Consider the following 22,880-nt stretch of genomic DNA (forward strand, 5'->3'; position numbering starts at 1 on the left):
AGGGTTTTCTACATGTTGGCATTTTCAGACACCCATACTGTGGATGTGGCAGAATAGACAGTAAATGCAATTGCAAATAATATAAGAACACAAGAATGGAAATACGAGATTGGGGCAAGGATTATATAGGCTAGTATGTTCTCCTGACAATGTCTAGTAGCAAATTCTTTGAGAAAAGACTGTATGAACAGGAAAAGCATATAGGAACTATGAAGATATAGTACAGAAAGAGGCAGCCCAAGGAAAAAGACAAAAATATATTTGAAAAACATACATATAGGGGAAACGACTAAGTGTTGATAAAAACTTCAGCATTACAGGATTGCTATTTCTCTGAGCTTGTCCAAAATGTACTGTAAACTAAAGTACACCCTCCATGAAACACCACAGCCACAAACCACAATCTTATGTTGACATTTCTTTGTTTTTGTACTATTTAATCACAAAATTCCCAGAAGCACTTCCATGTCTAAAAGAAAATCATGGGCCTTCCTCTTCCTTTATATGCTTTTTAAGTCCTTTCTTTCAGTAATTTCTCTCGATTCCCCTTCCTTCTCTGTCCATATCCAGGAAATAATTGCACGATAGTGCATTGTCTTCCTGATATGCAGTATATGTACTAGGAGTGCTGTCTTAAGGGATAAACTATAGTACTCTATAGAAGCCGTGCCCCTCTCTGTACACAGCACACATGAAACACAGGAAAGATTATTTTACACCATGTTTTGCCATGACAGGGTGCAGGAAAAATGGATAGATCTGCCAATACTGTGACCACTACTGGGAATAAAACACTTCAAAAGCTTCTGAGGAATTTTAGCTCCCGCACCATGAATATGAATGGCAGCTTTTAAATGCAATTCCCAGTCACACTTGGAAGTCAAATGATTCTCTAAGATCACTGAGGGGGTGGAGTAATACCATAAACAGCCAAGCTGTAATCCATGCATCTCATATATTTATTTTTCTTCGGCACAATAACACATTCATTTGCCAAAGACAGTCTGAGCTGGAATCATGTAACATTCATATGTAGATATTAAACAATGACTACTATTTCACGCATACACCACATACAAAAGTGGCAGTACACAAAAACATTTTTTAAAAATTGCAGCTAATTAATTTACAAAAAAATATTAACACGATTAGTCAGCCGAACAGACCTAAACCCCAGTTAATATCATTGCTGTTTTACCATTAACAATAAAAACATGTTGCCAAAATCTGTGTAATCTTGGATTTATTTGGAAAGATGAAGTCAGAACTGTAGCTCGGGTAAGTTCAAATGGAAAGGTTCATCACATCTGTAGCCTATAACTGAACAGACAGTTCAACTCAGTTTGTTAGCTGAAGAAATGTCAAAGGAAGAGAATTTCAATATGATTTTCAATCACTAAAAAAAAGATAGAGAAATAGTTTTGCAGCAATTTTAAACCACGCACAAGAGCTTCAAAAGAATGGCACAAGTAGGCTGTATGATCAATATCAATGAGTTTTAACGGAAGAAATATGTTATTAATCTAAATAGCAACAGTACACTGATATAAATGTGTTTCATTCTTAAAAAGAACTACTATGTATCTTCAAAATTAGAAGAAACAGCTTTTTAAATCAATGTTTTCTAAAAGCCCCTGTGGACCGTCATATATGATTCATCACAATTAGTTTAAAATTAATAGCTCTGAGTAGATGTAAATGGACATAATCTTTGATTTTGAGCCTACAGAAAACATAAATTATCAACAAAAATGGAAAATACATAGTTTGTAGGTACACAAATGGAATTTAGTGCTTTTGGTAGGTAAGATAAATGGAAATGGATAGCAACCAACATACTGATATTCCAACTGATACAACCAACATGCTGATACTTCTAGGTTAAATTATTTTAAATAGATACAAATCCGTTAAACAATGTGATAGAAAAGGTGTTGTGTATATAAAATTTAATTCTATCACAACTGTTCTTTACGTTTTTAGCTTTAAACACAACAAACATTACTACAGTTTTAGTTTTGCACTCAAATACATAAGGAAAACAAAATCATAAAAGGATTTAACGTTTCAGAGTACAGCCCCCATAACGGAGGCGACGTGGCTGTGTATGATTTATTTTGGCTTGCTTTCTTTATTAGCTGCCAAAGTTGATTATAATATTAAATTAAATTATTTCACTGAACAACTTGCATGCTGATATCATTGAGAATGTTATTTTATCCTGTGATTTAAAAGCCAAGACCGTGATCAAATATACTTTTTATTCTTGGCCAATTGTTCTTTTCCATCACCACTCTAGAGAGCAAATTGTTCTCACCCATAATTACAGAGTCACTTTCTAAAACAAAAGAAAACACACTGGAATTGTTATAGGCTGGATCAACAATTTCAATCATGTATTATCTGATTAAATAATAAATGCATTATCGTCTCAAAACATCAAAATACACTTTTTATTTGGAAAATAAAACATTTTCCTTTTCTTTTTTATGCATTTGCATTCAATTAAAGTGTAGGCTAGAAGAGTCAATCAGTAACATTCTCCTGCTTGAGAAATACTGAAGTAAAGCTGTGCCAGGAATCTCAAACTTTTCTTGGGATCTTTCCTAGCAGAAGAGTTTTTTCTCATGAAAACACCACCAAGATGTTTTAACACTCTTCATGATAACATGGCTGAATAACAGTTAGGATGCAGGTAATTCCTAACAAATCAAGTACACTCTCACAGCTACCATTGAACCTCTAACACCGATCATAAAGGCTTTTATTTTTCCTGCCGACTTCTCTGCTTAGTGGAGCATATAATTGCATTGAGAAAAAGATTACTGACCTGAAACTACTGCAAAATGCTGTCACGAAGGGAATTAACCTCTGATCACGTGTACTTTCACACGTTATTATCAGGAAGGACTAAGATGCTTTTCTACATCCAGAGGGACTCTGTTTTGGCAGTAGAGTAGAATCAAGTACCTATTATTTGTGCTAAAACTTGAACACCACATTTATATCTTGTACCACACTTGGATTTTTTAATTTTTTTGCCTGTGAGCCTCTTGTTGGAGGCCAGTAACTAGCGGTATACCCCAGGGGTCAATACTTGGTCCAGTCCCGTTTAACATCTTCATTAATGATCTGGACAATGAGATAGAGTGTACCCTCAGCAAGTCTGCAGATGACACCAAACTGGGAGCAGTGGCTGATACACCAGAAGGTCGTGCTGCCATCCAGAGGGACCTAGAGAAATGGGCTTGCAGGAACCCCATGAAGTTCAACAAGGGGAAGTGCAAAATCCTGCACCTGGGGAGGAACAATCCCAGGCACCAGTACATGCTGGGTGCAGCCCAGCTGGAAAGCAGCTTGGCAGAAAAGGACCTGGGGGTCCTAGTGGACACCAGGTTGAACATGAGCCAGTGATGTGCCCTTGCCACAAAGAAGGTGGATGGTATCCTGGGCTGCATTAGGAGGACTGTTGCCAGGAGGTCGGGGGAAGTGATCTTTCCCCTCTACTCAGCACTAGTTAGGCCACACCTGGAGTACCATGTCCAGTTCTGGGCTCCCCAGTACATGAGACATACAGAGAGACATGGACATACTGGAGAGAGTCCAACAAAGACCAAAAAGATTATTAAGGGACTGGAGCATATTTCCTCCAAGGAAAGGCTGAGAGAGCTGGGACTGTTCAGCTGGAGAAGAGAAGGCTCAGGGGACTCTTACCAAGGCATATAAATATCTGAAGGGTGGGTGCAAAGAAGATGGAGCCAGGCTTTTCCAGTGGTGCCCAGTGACAGACAGGACAAAAGGCAACGGGCACAAACTGAAACACAGGAGGTGCCATCTGAACATCAGGGAACACTTTTTTACTATGAGGGTGACTGAGCACAGGTTGCCCGGAGCGGTGGTGGAGTCTCCATCCTTGGTGATATTCAAAAGCCACCTGGACGTGGTCCTGGACAACCTGCTCTAGGTGGCTCTGCTTGAGCAGGGGGGTTGGTCAAGATGACCTCCAGAGGTCCCTGCCAACCTCAACCATTCTGTGATTCTGCGATAATTATCTCCGCAGAGTTGGAGTCTGGCATTCTGATATATTTAAGCACGTTTGCATTCCAATCTTATTTGTCATATTACAGCATTTCACACATAATATAAACCATTCTATGGCATTCCAGCAATGTTCAGTCATATGGATATTGCTGGGCCTGGAGACTGTAATGGAGGAAGGGGGGCCACATTTAAAGTAATTTTACAGATCTCATACTGACATTGCTTCATTATGGCTAGACATATAGAGAAGAATGTAGGCAGTAAAATAGGACAACAGCGAAGCACAGAGTGAAGACACAGTTTAAAGAGAGAATTAAAATTTAAAAAATACATGTCATACTTACTGATACTTTTAAAGCTAGGCCAGTGAAGAGAATAGCAACCTCGCAGATTCAACCGTAATACACATGGACGCCACTTCTGCAAAGTATTTACTACTATTTGGTCCTGAACTTGATGCTTTACTGATGAAAAATTGATCTAAAAATTTAAACAACTGATATATAATTCAGTACTAAAAATAGGTAGCACATACAAAATACACATCATTATGAAAATCACTAGTAAATATATGAAGTTCTATGTAAACACTGAATCAATAGTCTGGAAAACACAGAAGTGTCTGTGTATTACATATATAAAAATTTTAAGACAGTTGACTAAAAAAAATTAAATGTAGAGGAAGCATGTGTCTACAGTATTTATGGAGCTGAGGCAAGTCTTGAACTGCTGAAATACGACATGTCAGAATATCATGTGCAAAGAAGATTGTCAGACTTGAATATTTACTTTATTTTTTTCCCTTTAGGATGTATAAAATCATAAAGTTGCTAAAGATATTTTTTTTCTAATTAATGGTCTACAGATACGTCAAGATATCAAGAATATGTAACCTACCATCTTAGTTTTAATAGAAGAATCCTTAAGTGATTTAAGCTGCAGGCTGGGAATATCTAGATCTTTGACTAAAAACATGATTTTTCGTAGTATCTGTTAAAAGTTCAAGTTTAAGAAGTTTTAACAAAAACAGTCTGTCTACCGAGTGTTTCAAAAAAAGCAGGAAAGCCAACAAAATATGTCCTTTTTTGGAGAAGCCTTTTTCATGCCTTCTTTAAATTTGCTCATAAAAAAGCCAGAAAAAGCTTTTTTTTCCTTTTGTATAATCTGCTACAGCTACAGAGCATCTGTTTGTTGTACATTTCATAATACATGTTTATTACCCAAACACTTTGAAAAAACAATCACCATTATTTCTATGCAGAATGCTTGGAAGCAGTTACAGTACCAGGAAGTCAGGAGTCCAGAACTTTTTCCAGTTTTTCACTTTCTTATTATGATTTTGTTCTTCTTACATTAAAATTATTGGAAGTTTTAATATTAGTTTCATTAAGATCATGAATTCATCACAGTAACTTAAGACTAGACCTAATAAAGGCTCCATGCACCTACAAGCTGAGCACTGCAGTGTCTTTTAAGTGTTGGTGCCCAAGGTAGATTCAACAATTCAAATCTGAGCAAAGACTCTACAAAATATACATGACAGCTGTGTACATCAGAAGGTCAATTTAAAGACACTCACACAAAGAACAGGCAGCTGCCTAGAACCAGACAGTAGGACATGTAAGCAGCATTGTTGAGCCCTCCAGAACTTCTTTACCTCCGTCAGGAAGGCAGATATAGGCCTCCAGCTACCTGGGAACTACAGCCTGTGTCCCACTCAGGGGACAGAACAGCATATTTGGGAGACCCAAGTTCAGATCTTTTCTCAGCCTCACAAGGCACAACTCTGTTCACCTTCTGGATCCCAAATGGATCTCTTTAAATGGGAGAGAGGTGCCTAGTGTCAGGGGCCTGGGTTCACCACCAGGCTCTGCAACCTCTTCCTTCCTCAGGGAAGGTCCCAGAGTCCAAGGTCAGCTCCTATATGTTGCAGCAGTGTAACCCTGGATAAGACTTGCAAAAACAGTTCATTGTGTGAAAGAGCTGGAGAAGCCTCATTAGGGGTTTCTCCACTTGGCTCAGGAGCTGCCTTTAAGCTCATGCTCTTGCCCTGAGTCTTTGCTTGAACCCTACTTCAGGCATGTCTGTGTCCAGCCATGTGTCTGGCTGACCCTGAACCTCACTCATGGACTTCACTTCCTGACTAGACCTTGGAGACGCCTCTTCACAACAGGGCTGACTGGCAGTCTCTGGTGGGTGTCTGACCCTGGTTACTGTCACTGGACCCACTCTGCTCTTCTTGCTCAGGTTCTGTGGGAGTGCGCCCCTTGTCAGTGGGGGGGGCACTGTCCCTGCCTGCCCTTCTAGCACCTTTGGCTCCCAGCTCACCTTCCCCTGCAGAGCAGCCCTGTTGCTTCCTCACACTAAGCTCCGCAGGTCATGCAGTTCTTGGAGAAAAGAGAGAAACAATCACGTCCTTCATCACCATCATCATCATGAACTTTTAGGTCCAAAAAGGAGATGCCTATCAGAATAGACATCTCCAAGATTATGCAGAAGATGCACAGGATATTTTGGATTGTAATTTCAGACTTGAGGGCCTAAAATCTGACTAAATCATGTTTGAAGTGCCCACACACTTTTAACAATTTGGTCTTAATCTTTCTTTGTACTGCTGATAAACAGCTATATGTGAGGCAATGATACAGAGGCAACAGTGATACTGGTTGAAGTGCCATGGCTAGTCTTAAGCCACTGCCTAAGGACTGGGGAGCCTTGAGGCAATCCTTCACACCTGAAGGCTCATCAGCACTACTGAAGGCAATAGCAATGAGCAGTGTGATTGCATTTTTAAGTTCAAGGCAAAGACAGGAATAGCTATTTCAGGTGTGGCCCCAAACAGACCATGCTAGCGTGGTCACACAATGTGCGTTAGAAGGCAAGTTGACCGAAATGTGCGTGCTAGGGAATTGGACTGCTAGGGTAGAAGAAACAGCGCGGTACCTTGGACACTGACATGTGCTCTGGAAACACAGTGCCCACCTCAACAACTCTGAGAGTTCATGGAACTGGGCTGGTCTGCACCACTTGTTCCAGGGATGACAGGAGTCTCTCTAGAGCAAATACAAGTAGTCTCAGAGTATCTGTAACTGAGTTTACATTCTCCTTCCACAGTAGTTGTATAGTGCTTGTTTAGATTACCGAGGGAGCCTAAGACACCTCACTTAACTGTCTAAATTTAGTGGGCTATAGCCAAGCCTTACTGGCTGATTCTCTTTCAGTTCCACTGATTTTATAATGGTATACCACAGACAACTTCATTTGAGTTGCTCCTATTTTTTTATTCATGTAGCTGAGTAGAACAAGTCATATTCTGGGATAAAACTTTTATCCTAGATATTTAGCATACTTAAAGTTACCTACCTCCTTGCCTCACTATTTTTTTAAAATAAATAAAATTGAAATAAAATATTGAAAGTTATTATCTTACTTACGTCACTCCATAATGAACTGTTCTGAGTTAGTAGCATCCATGTTTGGCTAACTTGAGCACATCTTGCCAGATCAACTAAATTTACATAACGGAAAATCTAAGTCAGAGAAACAGACATACATGATATTAAAAACTATCCAGTAAGAAGCACTGCTGTATTAAATGATACATATTCACCTATCCTAAACAATAAGAGCTATTTTCAAATTAAATACTTCTTTCTTAGGAGTTTAAACACACCTTTTATAGCAGAATGTCAATAATTATTCTCATTAACAGTCTTAACAAAGAGCATGAAAACACGGCTTTGCTTAAAAGCTCATAAATTCAAGCTGTGATGGAAAATGACAGGTATGTTTCAAAACTGAACATTTTTCATGGACTATGAGCAGTTTCATTTCACCTATATTAAAACAACACTTGTTAAAACACCTCTCCTAAACCTATTTGAGACAATTTAATTTGGACTAAAGCTTTGTAGATTAAATATAGTACTTTTAAATTCAACCTTAAATTACCTATGAAGCAGTTTTTGTAGTTTCTACCTCAGAGTTATTTTTAATTTAACGAGTATAATTTGGTAAATATATCTATAAATCTTTAATCTCAGAATATTAAAGTCAATGTGTTGCATTATGGTAGAAAAAATATAAAAGCTTTACTGATAGTTCATTTTATACAGTTAAATATTCTAAAATATACTGCTACCACTAAGCAACATTTTGAAAAATTAAATGATAGCATTCCAAAAAAATCTTGTCCTGGTAAGTAATCTTAGATACAGCAATCTCAGGCCATAAAAGTAAGAGACTGAATGAAGGTAACATTTGGCAAGCTTCTGCCATAGCTCCTCACCTGCCATTTTTATGACCAAGTGTCAAACAGTATTTCTGTTTGGAAATGGCCTCAAGTTGCACCAGGAGAGGTTTAGATTGGACGTGAGGAAAAATTTCTTTACTGAAAGAGTGGTTAAACATTGACACAGGCTGCCCAGGGAAGTGGTTGAGTCCCCATCCCTGGAGGTATTTAAAAGACGTGTAGATAAGGCGCTTAGGGACATGGTTTAGTGGGCATGGTGGTGTTGGGTTGACGGTTGGACTCAATGATCTTAGAGGTCTCTTCCAACCTTAATGATTCTATGATTCTATGATTCTATGATTCTGCCAACAGAATGCTAATGTTTCATCTTAGAAGAAACTTGGTGAAATGAAATGAGGGAAAATACGGTAAAATTTAAGGTCTTTGCTATAGAAGCAAATACGCATTATATTATAACCATCTGAAAATATAAGATGCATTTAAGACTCAAAGACAAAGAGCATATGCAGAATTTTATATGACAGATGGATTATTTACATACTAAAAACTCCAATATCCATAATCATTTGCAGAACTGAATTAGTACATCATATGCTGAAATATAAATATCTTATATGAAACACAACACTTAAAATGTGTGGTTCTAAGTATGAAAACAAAACCAGCTGAAGGAACACAGTTGTTAAAATCCCACATTACTTTTCCTAAAGCAACTTTTATATAAGGAAAACTTTATGCTTGTAATGTAATTACTTTCATAACTGCACAATAATACATCAATGGCAACAGTTTAAACCTGGTATGGTAATTGGCTGATAGCAAAAATACAAAAATAACTTTCTAATTTTATCCCATATCCTGTCATTGAAGAGAAATCTTCCCGATTAATATACATTTTCAAAGAGCTTAGCACTTAAGATATGAACATTAAGATGTCAGAGTGAAAACATAGCAAAGATGCCAATGTGTTTTATAGAAGAGTATTTCCATATTAGTTATTCAACTTTCCATACAGTAATGCATACAATAAAACCTGTTTTTCATTATAGCAGTATACGAAGTATGATTTGAAATATGCTCCAGAAAAATGAATGCATACTCTGTACAGAGTTCACTCAAACTATGCAGGCACAAGAGAAAACTTGAGTCAAATAGAGGCTTTGAGGCTCAAGTGAGTGTTGTACTCAGAAGCAATACACATAAAGCCTTTGTAAGAGTAAGGAAATAATTGCAAATTTTGTTTCACTTCTGATAATCAACATAGCTAAGAAGTGAAGAAAGAGTGACTGCCTGTGTAAGTATAGAGTGCATGGATTACCAAAGTGCAGGTTATCTTGGTTATACAAAAATATGCTTTATAATAAATAAGTCACTAAAAAACTGTTAGAATCAAAAAGGGATGTTCTAATAAAAAAGTTGTTTCACTAAAGGAACTACTCCTTCCTTAAGAGAAACTTTTATCCTGACTTATATTCTGTGCAGTTCTACTGAAATGAACAGGATTGAAAAACATATCAGCTAGAACCCATTTTTATCACAGAGATTAAGTTCAACTAAAAGAAACAAGCGGAAATATCAAGAGTATTCTACGAAGACTTAAAAATGCTTTCTGTTTCAACCTATAGAAACTATCCAAAGGCTATAATTTCTTTAGCTAGGAAAGTACAAATCAGGTAGGAAAATCACTAATAATGTGTCTTTTACCACTAGCATTTAATCGCATAGGTAATACATTCAAGCAATTTGCCTGCTCCTCAAAATATGCTTCTGTCCCACAAGCTGTCTGTATTCACTTCATATAAACTACTTAAAACAATTTTAAAAATCAGGTTTTCTGGCTTTATGTTTTTATTCTGGAATCTTGGGAGCTTGCTATAGCCATACTCATTTTAAAGATATTTAGGTGGTTCAGAATGCAGTTGGGGACTTACAAAGATTTTTTGAAGTACAGAAATGTGTAGGCCCTTTTCAATAGCAAATTCCTTCTGTACACCCCATCCCTTCAAAGAGTTGCATCCCATGATAATTATAGTTGGATCCATCACAGGCTTCTCTAACCAAAAGTCTGTTTAATTTGGACATGTGGATTATTTCCTTAACTTTAAAACTCAATCTAATTTAAAACTCTAAGGAATTTTGACACAGCTCACAAAAAGTATTTGAATAAATGGAACTATATGACTTCTTAGAATGAGAAAGAAAATACTGACTTTGTTATTATTCATTAATAGGCTTTTAATTTGACACTCTCTTGCTAGTAACCTTTCGAATTTTCAGTTCTGAAAAGGTCTGTTGAAACATTTATTTCATGTTAGGTCAAGACCACAGCAGCCAGCTTTAAAGCACAGCATTATTTTTTGTCAATAACTCAACATTAGGGTACTGTGGTACCACTGACTTTTTTAGGAAACTGTAATTTACAAAGCAAATGGTTTCCAGCTGGCCCTGAGGACAGACCTTACAGCAGTAAATACAAACTGACAGATATTTTTTTGCACGGGAGCAGAACAGAAAGCTGCAATAAATGATAGCATACTAATAATGATATTTACTAAATACCCTGTGATTTTGAAATGAACCACCACCAAATATCATCTACAGTGCCAGAGACAATAAAGTCTCCTTATCATAAGTGCCAAAACTTTGAGAAGTCCAGGCACGCTTTATTTTCCACAGTCTGTGAATGCTCAGAGCAAACACAAATTTGGCCTGGAGGAGACAGCACCCAGTAACAATCTCCTGTTGAAGGAGATTGTATCTATATACTGGATCTACCAAAAACAGAGCATGAGGATTCACAGAGGGAAAGAAAGGAAGAGAGAAAGAGAGAAGGAGAGAGAAAGAGAGAAGGACAGAAAGGCAAAAAGGCGATGAGAGAAAGAGAGAAGGAGAGGAAGGAAGGAAGGAAGGAAGGAAGGAAGGAAGGAAGGAAGGCAGGCAGGCAGGCAGGCAGGCAGGCAGGCAGGCATGTAATAACTTGTACTACTTATCCCACATACACAAAAAATACTTGCAAAAATACTTTCAGCACAGCTGGCTCAGCCTGTTCTCCCTTGCATGGCCTGAAGGACACCTTCCAGAAGGCACTCCCCAGCCCCACAAGCTTCCATGCCCCTCCATGCACCCCTCCCCAAATCCCTGCACTGCTGCTGTTGCCTTTTTGGTGATCCCAGTCCTTAACCCTCCCTACCCCAACATAACCCAAGAGAATCAGCTCCCATCCCCATCCCCTGAGGCCCAACTTATCTTGGGATAGCTCCCTAGGAAAAAATAGGAAACTGCTGCACCCCCACTGCACACAAAAAAAGGAGGAGGGAGGTGGCAAACCCTGTCTAGCACACCAGCCAGTTAACACAAACCCTCCCTGTTCTTGACTGGGCTACTGTCCTCATCTATATTCCAAACCTATGTCCTCACTATCTCAAAGTAATGTTATTCTGTTCATTCTGTTAAAGACAGAACTTTTTAACTTTTTTTTTTTTGGGGGGGGGGGGGGGAGGGCAGGCAGGAAAAGAGGGGACAGGATGGATGGGGAGGCTTATTTCTCCTCCTAGGGTGTATGAGGAGGCTCCCCAGAAAGACCTGCTTCTATCTCCCCCTTACTCCCTGTGTGAAAACTGCCAGCTTACAGCTCTGTGGTCAGCACAGCCTTCAGAGCAGCGACAGGGGTTTGAACCTCTTTGGTAAAGGCGAGAATTTAACTCACATTTCCCCACAGATGGTGAAGGGACCAACTCTTTAAATTATGCCCAAAAGGAAGGCACCAATATTTCCTTCTCTGATTACGCTTCGAAGAAAAACAACAGCAGCTGCTACACCCTGTATGCTCTAAAACTGCCTGTGGACTCTCAGGCTAGAACGGCAGAGACCTGTTTCATTGACAGATCCCAATAAGCTTAGCCTTGAGGCACTGCAGTTCAGTGAACACCCTACACCTGCAAAATCAGGCAGATCCACTCTTGCTTCACCCATTTCCCCACCACTTGTTCCCCATCTCCTCCTCCATACCCAAATAACTGTTCATGCAGCCACAAAATGAGCTGGATTAAGGAATTGATCCAACTGTCAACTGATTCAGTAAAAGAAGAAAATGGAAGAAAATTTTTCAGACAGATCTGTTCCCTGATGTGGTTCATATACATGACTGTAATGAACACAAAGGGGAGAACAGTGCTGGGGCAAGAAAGGGTAAATGGGAATAAAAAGAAGGTTGGGACAGCTTCCCTGCAATTATAATTGTGGGTCCAAGATCCTCAGCAAAACTTCAAGTTCTGAGGAACTTGAGTATTGAAACCTTGAGCATTTGGACAGTTAAATGATACTGAATGATAATTTTAAGGATCTCTATTTTAGATCTAGGTGATAAACTCCTACCTAAGCTCATTTTACGTTTTTAAATCCTTTAGTGAACTGGAGCATAGGTTCCTCCCAGAAATAATATTATGTTACATATTAAAAGCTTTTTATTTTCCCGTGCTGTAAAGAGGGGGAAATAACGGGACTCAACCATAAGAAAACAGGACTGAAAAAGATCATATTCTAAAATTATTTACTACATACAAATAAGAATAGAAAACTACATTTGGTTCAGTTCAATGAACAGGCAGATACTACATATAGGAATATGTGAAAAGGTGTACAGAAACTGGTTTGCACAGCTTGTCTTTAGGAATACAAAGCTATACAATAAGTATGCTGCTTAAGATGCAGGATTTTTACATTTCTTTATCTTTACCTGTGTGCTCAGTCACAAGAAAAGAACTGTGACAAAAAAGGTATATTCCTGACTGGGCATACTGCTAGTTAAAGATCTTTTTAATTAATCAGTAGATTTGAAAATACTCAGAAAATGTTATTGTTGTTAATTGTTTCCTGAAAATCCAACAGATATTGATCACTCTCTAGTGAAAAACTCAACATCGCCATTACTATAATGGAGTTTTGACTAACATTCCCTAATATATTCACCTTACCCTATTGTTGTTTTTCATTTTATTACCTCTTGGGTTGTTTCCCTGCAGTGATATAATTAGTTTTTAATTCTTTTATGACATACAATTTCCATAGCTCTAGCTTTTGTATTTGGATTTTAGATATGTAAATGCTACTTAAATAAAGACAAACAAAAATAATTCCTCTTCCTACAATGACATATGGATCACAGAAAAATGGCTTGGAATTTGTGTGGATTATGCAATTTTCTTGTTCTTTAGGTTATTATTTCCTGTTCAAGTCAGTAGAATTCTCACTTCCTACTTCATTCTCCTCATAAACACACATTAAAATATACATTATGATGGGACCAAAGTCTAAACTGGCAAACTACCTTGCTTTTCAGCTCCAGACCTCAGAGTTGGAACTGCTCTAGAAATGGAAGACATCAATGTTTTCTGCTAAGCCACTAAAGTAGCACTTGACAGTATATTTGATTTATATAGGCTATAAAATTAAGTTTGTATATAAACAGAAAATTACATAATGTATTTTTACAGCTGCTCTGTAGCCTTAATCAAAATGTATGGCTACATACCTCAGAATAGCTGTCATTCTTTTTGATATGTTAATATCCGGATTCTCATTTTCACGTGCATGGTCTTCATGCATGTGAGATCTGATTCTTTGTGACAGCGACACATGTAACTGTGAACATGATGTGACCTCAAATCAGGGCAACCTATGAGGATACCTTGAAATGTCACTATATTTTGAGCTCATGGTTTGGATGTCAAAAAAAACAAGGCTCATGGATTAAGGTAAAGCAAACAGATTTCTCCCAAGTTACAAAAAAGGAATGATACTGTCAATATTGTTCGTTATAGAACTACCAGAAAGATTACGCTATTTCAGGGCTTTTAATGAAGAGAGGATGCTAGTATACACCTCAGAATTCCTGAAAATTTGAATAATTATTTATTTATAGGTATGACAAGTTTGATAGGTATGGACACATGTAAGCTATAATACTATCTTTGTGATATATATATATAAATACACACACACACTCTTAAATAATACTATCTTTTATATATAATACTATTGTCGTGTATAATATTACCTTATTAGGAAAGAGAACATTAGGAGGTGGCACTGTAGATCAAATTTTGGTCATTCTGCTATTCACACAGTAAATTAATCTCTCTCTGTTTTAGTGGTGTTTACACTTGTAGGGGAAGAACATTCCCTTTTGAGTGCACTGCTTCTGAAGAAAAGGTTCATACTAGAGATCCTTCCTTAACTTGTCTCTATGTCTTAGTAATCAGCGGTATGAGTATTATGACTCCCAAATTCTTCAGGAGAGATACTACTGCTGCTGCAAGGGGCCCATATCTGAATCATTTGATAGCAGAAGTTCTCTGGTTACTGAATGAGCCAGTACTAAGAAAACAGCACAGACTAAACTCCATTGATGGACCTAAGTCAAAATAAACCAGTCTCACATCCATGAAGGCCGTATGCAACACCAGTGGAATCCATACAGATAACATCAAGAAGAATTAAAGCATGCTGTATTTTTGGTGAATAAGGTCTCTAAACTACGTACATGATTTAGCTTACAGATTCGTTTCCTGTGACGTCAGTGGCATTATGCACATTTAAAATTAAGTATCTGCATTTGGGTTTTAGACTTCATTGGATAAAAACTGAATTTTGAGTTCACTATAGTCCATACTATTTAATACCACTTTAATGGTTTTGCAATGTCAAATTAATGGAAAAACATGATAGGACAAATTAAAGCTTTATAAATAAGAAGATAAAATAAAAGCATTTTAGCAGTAGTTCCAACGTATCCCTCAATGGCAATTATTTTCAGTAACAAACCTATAATTTAGTTAAACTGGGCTCTACAGCTAAAGGCCCCACAACCAGTAGTTAATAATTCTGTTCCTTTTCTAAAATACTGTCTCAGATCAATCTTCCTGCTTCTGGGTAGAACTACCTTCTCTTCTAGAAGTTAGCGTATTAACAAGCTTTCACTCTCTAAAGTTACATTTTGTAAGGATACAAAAATACCGAACAAAGCAACCTTTTAAACAAATTAATTAATTTAAACAAATTGAATAGAAATGTTTGGAAAGAAATCTCTCCCTACCCACTGTGCCCTTGCAGTAGATTCCTCTCCTCTACTCTTGCTTTCTGGCCTAGCAGTTTTTTCTGTCTTAAGGAAACTGCATAATATCCATACAGTCTTCTCTATATTTTTAAGAAAATTAAACTGCTTTCTATCACATTTCGGGCTTGGCTTATGAGCTTCTACTCACTGCAAACAAACCCCTTTACTTCTCTCAGGAGTTCCACTCGCTACCTATCCTACAGATTTCCTGATTTCTTGTTCTCCCTTTTTGAGTGAGACTGATCTTTCAGTCTCAGCTCGGAGAAGCTTCTGGATGTCAGGTTAGAGCATGCAGAATATGATCAGGTGCCACTGAGGGAAAAGAGTAGCATTACCATCCTTCAAAGGATTCCACCTGACTCAAAGTGAACAATGTAAACAGGAACCCTCCTTTCCATCGCACAAACACATGCTTTTCCACGAAACATGATATATACCATTTATGAAATATACATATTAAAAATTAAAAAGAACACCAACTATCACAAACCTGTAATAAGGCTTTTTCTGGTAAATGGGATGTTTTATGTCTGACAGTAAGACCATTTGATTCAAAACAGCCTTTCTGACTTTCCTTTGCCAAACTCTGAAAAAAGATAGTACAAGACAAGTACAATCTTATCTTAATTGCAGGTTCAAAGTTTCAAATACATTTAAATATTCAAAAAATGAAATTAAATTTGCTAAACTTAACTAGGTATTTGCAAATCCCCATATGGTTACACATCTATGAACATTTATAACTGCTATTACTGAGAATAATTATAGTTTCGGGGTGCATCTCATTATTTTGCATGGTAGCAATACAATATAGAAGCATAGGAGACCATCTGTGTCGTGGTTTAACCTCAGCCGGCAACTGAGCACCACACAGCCGCTCGCTTGCTATCCCCGCCTCGGTGGGATGGGGGAGAGAATCGGAAGAGTAAAAGTGAGAAAACTCGTGGGTTGAAATAAGAACAGTTTAATAACTGAAATAAAATATAATAATAATAATAAAAGAATATACAAAGCAAGTGATGCACAATGCAATTGCTCACCACCCGCCGACCGATGCCCAGCCAGTCCCTGAGCAGCGGCCCCCCCGGCCAGCTTTCCCCAGTTTACGTACTGAGCATGACGTCACATGGTATGGAATGTCCCTGTGGCCAGTTGGGGTCAGCTGTCCTGGCTGTGCCCCCCCCAGCTGTTTGTGCATCTCCAGCCTTCTCAGTCGGTAGAGCATGGGAAGCTGAAAAGTCCTTGACTAGTGTAAGCACTGCTCAGCAACAACTAAAACATCGGTGTGTTACCAACATTATTCTCACCCTAAATCCAAAACACAGCACTGTACCAGCTACTAGGAAGAAAATTAACTCTATCCCAGCCGAAACCAGGACAATCTACATTTCCAAACTAAAACACTGTGTACACTAGTTTGTGCACTCAATATGACAGAAACATACTATTAGCACATGAGAATTTTTCAGACAAGTCTTCAGAAGGTACCACTACTAAAATCTCTCTGATGTTATATTGAATCCAACAATGTATACTGCATGAAAGATACTAAGGTATCTTTCATATATAATCTCAACATGGGAGTAACATTGAATCTCCTTTTTTGTCTTTTATTCTAGTTCTAGAAACAGAAGAGTTTCAGGGGTTATAAAATTGGTTTTCATTTGAATATTGCTACAGGAAAGAGAGGAGAAGAGAAAAGAAAGAGGAAATATGCAGGAAAGGAGAAGTTAGGAATAAAGAAAATGGGAAGGAAGAAAACAGAGGGATGGGAAAGCCAGAAAGAACAGAGTAAATGGAAATAATGAGCTTTAGATTGTAACTTCCCATTCTGAAAATTTATTTGCCCTTTGCAATGCGAGTTCTTCTGGCCCATTAAGTTTATTACATATTATAATCATTGACGGTTTAATTCTGCATTTTAAAATCAATCAATGTCATCTCAGATGCCCTGGATTATCCAAGATATCTGCAAAAGACTGACGGATACGACACAGGACTGGCAGAGGACTCTTGCACTTCTTGAGCTTTAAGCTGGAGGCCTGTCTTGTCTAGCCTTGTCTGAGATATCCCAGGGCATGCTGAATTACACCAGAAACCTATGTTTAGGTGACTTAGTTGCACCCAAAATGCCTACAAAAGTGTACACAATACAAAAGTACACAATCAAAAAATGATTCAGTTATATGCTTTCTGTTATATGCATTCTAATCTAATTAGGGAACTCAAACCAATCATTGCAACTGCTATTAATGGAAAGAATTTAAGAATATTACACCCTAAGAATGCCCCGATACACTCCAGAAACAGGACATCTTTTGTGCACTCAATCTAGTCAGACTAACACTTTAAGTATTTTAAGATACCAGCAAGAAAAGAGGAGAAAGAAAATATATGGGAGAGAGAAGAAACAAAAATAAAAGTGAGAGTCTACCAACTAATCTGAGAGAACAGGGAAGAAGCAGGACTAATGATAGGTTTACTCCAGAAAGGATTTGACAACTGGTGTCTGGCAGCCAGCAATTGATAAATTGTCCACAGCTTGTTTCCATTCTGACCATCCTACATTAGGGGAAGGAAAAGGAGCCAAGCAGTGGGAGAGCTTTATCTGTGTGAGTGTGATTTTTGGACCCCCCATGGTATTAGCAGTGGCTGGGTCTTACAGCTCCCATCTCTCCCCTTCCCCACATGGTATATGCTGAGTATCCCACCAAGCATTCTCTTCCTTGGCAGGAGAAACCTTCCCAGAAATGAGAACAGCCCTGTTTTTCACAGTGAGACCAGACAGGGCTGCTGGCAGTGGGGCATATGGGGCTGTCCATGTGCTGCCTACTCTCAGGCAATCACAATTTTGGTTACCCCACACTTTAGCGGAGGAGATGAGGTTACTGAGGCTTCTCCTCACTCTGCAGGAATCTACACCTCTTGGATTTTGGTGGCAGGGATCCAGAGGCATCATCTTTTCTGATTATCATCTCAACTGGTAATACTACCCCTAAGACATCAGCCACCTGATCCAAGCCAGGTAGGTCACTGATAATATACAACAACACTCAACCCCTTTTGCTGCTTAAGATATAACCAAACTTTTACTTGTAGAATATAGAGGCAATGATCTGCTTCCCATAACACCGTAAGTACTAAATAGTAGTATTAGTAATAGTACACTAAAATGCTTCATTTAATATTGATAGAGCTGTTTTTCCACAATTGGAATTAAAGGAGTTAATCATTGAGCTTATTATATTTAAAGTATTATACCGCATACCTCAAAATATGCTTTTGTTTTCAAAGAACTGTGGGCCTCTGCATGCCAAGCTTTCATGACAACATTTAAATATATTTTGTTAAAGATCTGCTGCAGTCTCTTCGCTGCCACTGAAAATATACATAATTATACCAATTTGAGGACTACAAGTAAGAACAAGTATGTCATTTAAATGCTTTAGATGAATGACTGTCTATCAAATTACATTTCAATAAAATAGCTACTCAATCCAGCTTCTGTAAGGAAATAAATAACAACTTTTTACAACAGATATAATTAAGACCGTTGCAATAGGATAACAAGTTAGCAGGCAAGGCATAAACAGGACATATGTCCAATTTATCAGAGTTGTGTATAAGACATTACTGATCTACAGTTTGATCTACCAAATCACCCAATAATTTCACAGAGCTTGGAGCTGCAAGATGTATGCAGACCTCAGTGAAATAAAATACAATAACAAAACTTTAATAATGTTTCAGATGGCATAGAAGTCAAAAGTCATGAGAATAAATTCAGTAAAGTCAAGTGCTAAGTGCTACACCAGTATTAAACGTACAAAGAACAGTAAAGCAGCTTAGGAAAGATCATGTGTTCATTATGAATCAATGTAAATATTAAAAAAAAATTACTTTTAAGAAAAGTTTGAAAGAATTGAATTTTCTTTATCCTGCACAAAAAAAGCATCGGGAATACTATAACTGTCCTTCTATATGTAAAAGGTGTTACAAATGCAATCAAAATAAAATGCTCTTCACAGCCACTGAAATAAAACCAACAGGAAATCAGTGCAATTTTCTGCAAAAACTGAAGTCATCAAATTTTTTTTTGTCAGTTAACTTTGTAAAAAAACTGCAATAAGCTACAAAGGGAGCTGAGAGACTCTTCTTACTTGAGACTTTCAAGAACATACAGCTGTTTAAGTAGCTTAGCCCTATATAATCCTATCTAATGGACAAGGACTAAGCTTGATTAGTGTGACATGCAATCTTCACTATCAAAAGAAGGATTAAAATGTAAATTTTGATCTATTAAATACACACTATAGAATCACTTATCTACTATTTTTTAACAAAAAGGTGTCTTAAAATTCAACTTTAAATTATTATAAAGGTACATTTAAGATCCATTCTTGCTTGTGAAAAAAATATCAGTGTGTTTCAAATCTGGCAAGAGATGCAATGTTGACAGTATACACCTAAGTTTGTTTTCTGTTACCTGAGTCATGCTCAAACACTATGTGTTCTAGGGAACATACTGTGTGATATTGCTTAATTATACACTTTAGTAAGTGTACACTTTACACTTTAATTACAAACTTTAACAACTTCTTAGGCTATAAAACCAGTAAGGTACAGAAACTGGAAATATTTGCAAAGCAAGTACCTACAAAATAATATCAAATTTTCATTGCCCAAAAGACCCAAGGGAGGAAGGCAAAAACTGTCAGGACTGCAAGGGAAGTCCAAACTGCATCTACATCAATTTGCTCTGACTTTCATCAATCGGGATCTAAATTTTTTAAAATTTTAAATTTTATTTAAGAAAAAAAACAACAACACCTTTTTTTTTCTTTAATTCTCTCTCATTCCAGCAACCTTGTTTACAGTGCAATCCCACAAACAGTTATACTGGTACTAGTCAAGAGTCAACGAACAGAGTCACACAGCCAAGAATGACTGAATGGCGTTTCTCTGTATGTCAGCTTTGTCACGGAAGGAATTATATTGTGTAACTATGCCCTCTAGATGTCTCCTCCTCTGCTTCTGTGAATTTAAGATTAATAAAAGTTGCCTTGGCTGAAAGTAATATTTAGAAGATAATATAAAAGGAAGTAATAAAAAAGAACAGGAAGTCTCTGAAAACTGCCTAGGGGAATGAGACAACAGCTTGGGCCTCCAGCTCTGTGAGAGCAATGTTTGAGTCATACATAACTGCCTCAGCTCCAACTCAAAGCTATAGGTAGTGCTTTTGGCCCATTCTTTACTTTTATGAAACTTCTGTCTGAGTGGACTCAGGTTAACAGAGTCTATGTTCACAGCTGCTGCTGTGTGGAGACATTTAAAAACACCCATAGTCGCAGGATCTGTAGAACACAAAGTCTCAGGCAGAACGAACAAAGTAATTATTTTTTCCATCTTCTGGCTTTTTTTATTTTATTTTGATCTTCACCCCTTCCCCACCTCTCATCATGCATTCCCTCTAACTGAAGCCAAGACTCCAACTCTGTGATCCTTCCTGTTTTATCCCTATCACTGTACTCTTCACCTCCCAGAAAAGCATCCTGCCTCTCTCCACCCTGTACTTCTGACATACACTCCATTTCCCTAACACCTCCCAAGCCTGCGTTGCATCAGCATCACCACTCAGTCTTTAGAGAAGAGTACCAGCACCATCTGTCCTAGCAAAGAATACAGGGAACTGCCTTTCACAGCATTCATGGCATCAAGTTGCCACAGGTCAACCAATGAATGGCATCCTGCAAAAAGATAGTTAAATTGTTGCACCAAGCATATTTAATTCATACAGCATAATTTTCTTTTATATAACGTATTTTTTTCTTATGCAAAGCAGCTATATAGACTTACATGTCATTTTTTCCTTGTGAATCTGCACCCACGTGCTCCACTTCTGTATAATTACGCTTAATATTTGGATGTTATAATGGACTACTGCTAGAGCCATCTTCTGCTTTGCCTTTTTTCTTTTGTTCTTTCTCAGCAGATTATATTTTATCCATCTTCTGAATTTTAAAACAGAATGAGTAATTTAATATGGCTCCTGTCCTGAATGAAGTAAAATCTATAAAACTCTGTAATTTGCTGTAAAATACAAAGCAGTCAAGCTCAACAATATGAACTTCTGAATAGAACTGATGTTTGTTATTTATAATTTAAATAAAATATGCATTGATAATATTATTCAGTAGTAATTCATTCACTCATTTTAATAAAATTTCTACTTGTTCTCAACATTCTACAGTATCGAGCAATAAAACTTGCTTGCTTCCACCATCATATACTCCTGCTGCTGTCAGCTATACTTTAATGTACAGATCTGTATTTATAGAAGGACATTTGAGTGCTTACACAAAATAATTTAAAAGTGCTAGATGCATGCATTTACTTAAGTGCTATTTACATTTTCTTGGCAATACAAATAAAAATTAATGTAATAGAATACCAATTCAATTTATATCTCAACAATTTTAACCTTTGGTAAAAATCCCATTTCTCTTCTAAGCTAAGTAATAAGAAACAATTAGGTTCAGAACAAAAAATGTATTTCAAATGAATTGTATGTCACTGATACATTAAAATACACCGTCTCTCCGTATCTGATTTGCTGGAAAGACTACTGAATAAATTAGACTTTATATGACTACTTTCACTTGCCAAAATCCCCCTCATTTCAAGTAAAAAAAAAATTAATTTTATTTCATATAGTTGGGAGCAATTATAAATGGAACATTCTAGTGTTCCAGTCCAACTTCTGTGATAATTAAACAAAACTGTTAGCTCAATCTTCAAAATGCTGCTGTAAAGGAAAAAGGAATAATCTTCCATGTCCCTGGTGTATAAGACAAAAAAAAAAAAAAGTTTCTCTTGTAGCAAGGAAGACTCAGGAATTAGGAAAATATTTCTAGTAGAAAGGACTATGAAGTACTGGAATAAACTGCCTGCAGAGATTGTCATGTCTCCAACACCTGTGATTTTTCAGATGACTAAAAACAGCCTAGACAAATGTTTACCAAAGCTAACCACAGTATAGCTTGAAAATCTTCACCTCCCTACCAATCCTGTGATTCTGTGATTCTTAGTAAGGATTTACACCAGTGTTCCTAACAGAGTTGTACCTCCTATATAATTAGCATTGTATGCTTTTCAAAACATAATAGCCCAAACTTATTTATTCTAAAAGGAGGATCATTAAATTTTGATACCCATGCTTATAACAAAGACATCAGTGAACATGTTTATTTATTGTGATTATCATATTTTAAAACATGTCTATGTATTATCCCCATTTTTAAAAGGAAAAGTTGGATTACGTAAAGTATGAGTTACCTAATCCCAAGCATAAAGGAAACGGAAGAAAGAGCAGAAGAGAACCCAGATCTTTTACTTGCAGAACCAAACGCAAATTATCCTTTTATTCCTGGGTATACTACCACATTCCTGGCAAATAGAGCTGATTAAAGTACA

The 22,880-nt window shown here is 37.3% G+C and overlaps 1 protein-coding gene across 1 annotated transcript in view; it reads right to left on the bottom strand.

The window, feature by feature from the left end:
* Positions 1–22,880, bottom strand: part of FBXL13 (F-box and leucine rich repeat protein 13) — a 100,243-nt gene that overhangs the window by 66,132 nt on the left and 11,231 nt on the right. The window contains exons 5-9 of the mRNA XM_076328132.1: positions 21,264–21,418; positions 18,676–18,785; positions 15,898–15,993; positions 7,476–7,571; positions 4,386–4,521 (exon numbers count right to left, since the gene is read on the bottom strand). Of these exons, the coding sequence (XP_076184247.1) occupies positions 4,386–4,521; positions 7,476–7,571; positions 15,898–15,993; positions 18,676–18,785; positions 21,264–21,418 (593 nt within the window). The remainder of the gene's footprint in view (positions 1–4,385; positions 4,522–7,475; positions 7,572–15,897; positions 15,994–18,675; positions 18,786–21,263; positions 21,419–22,880) is intronic.

The sequence above is a fragment of the Aptenodytes patagonicus genome, chromosome 1 (genome assembly GCF_965638725.1).
Source record: "Aptenodytes patagonicus chromosome 1, bAptPat1.pri.cur, whole genome shotgun sequence".
Lineage (NCBI taxonomy): Eukaryota > Metazoa > Chordata > Aves > Sphenisciformes > Spheniscidae > Aptenodytes > Aptenodytes patagonicus.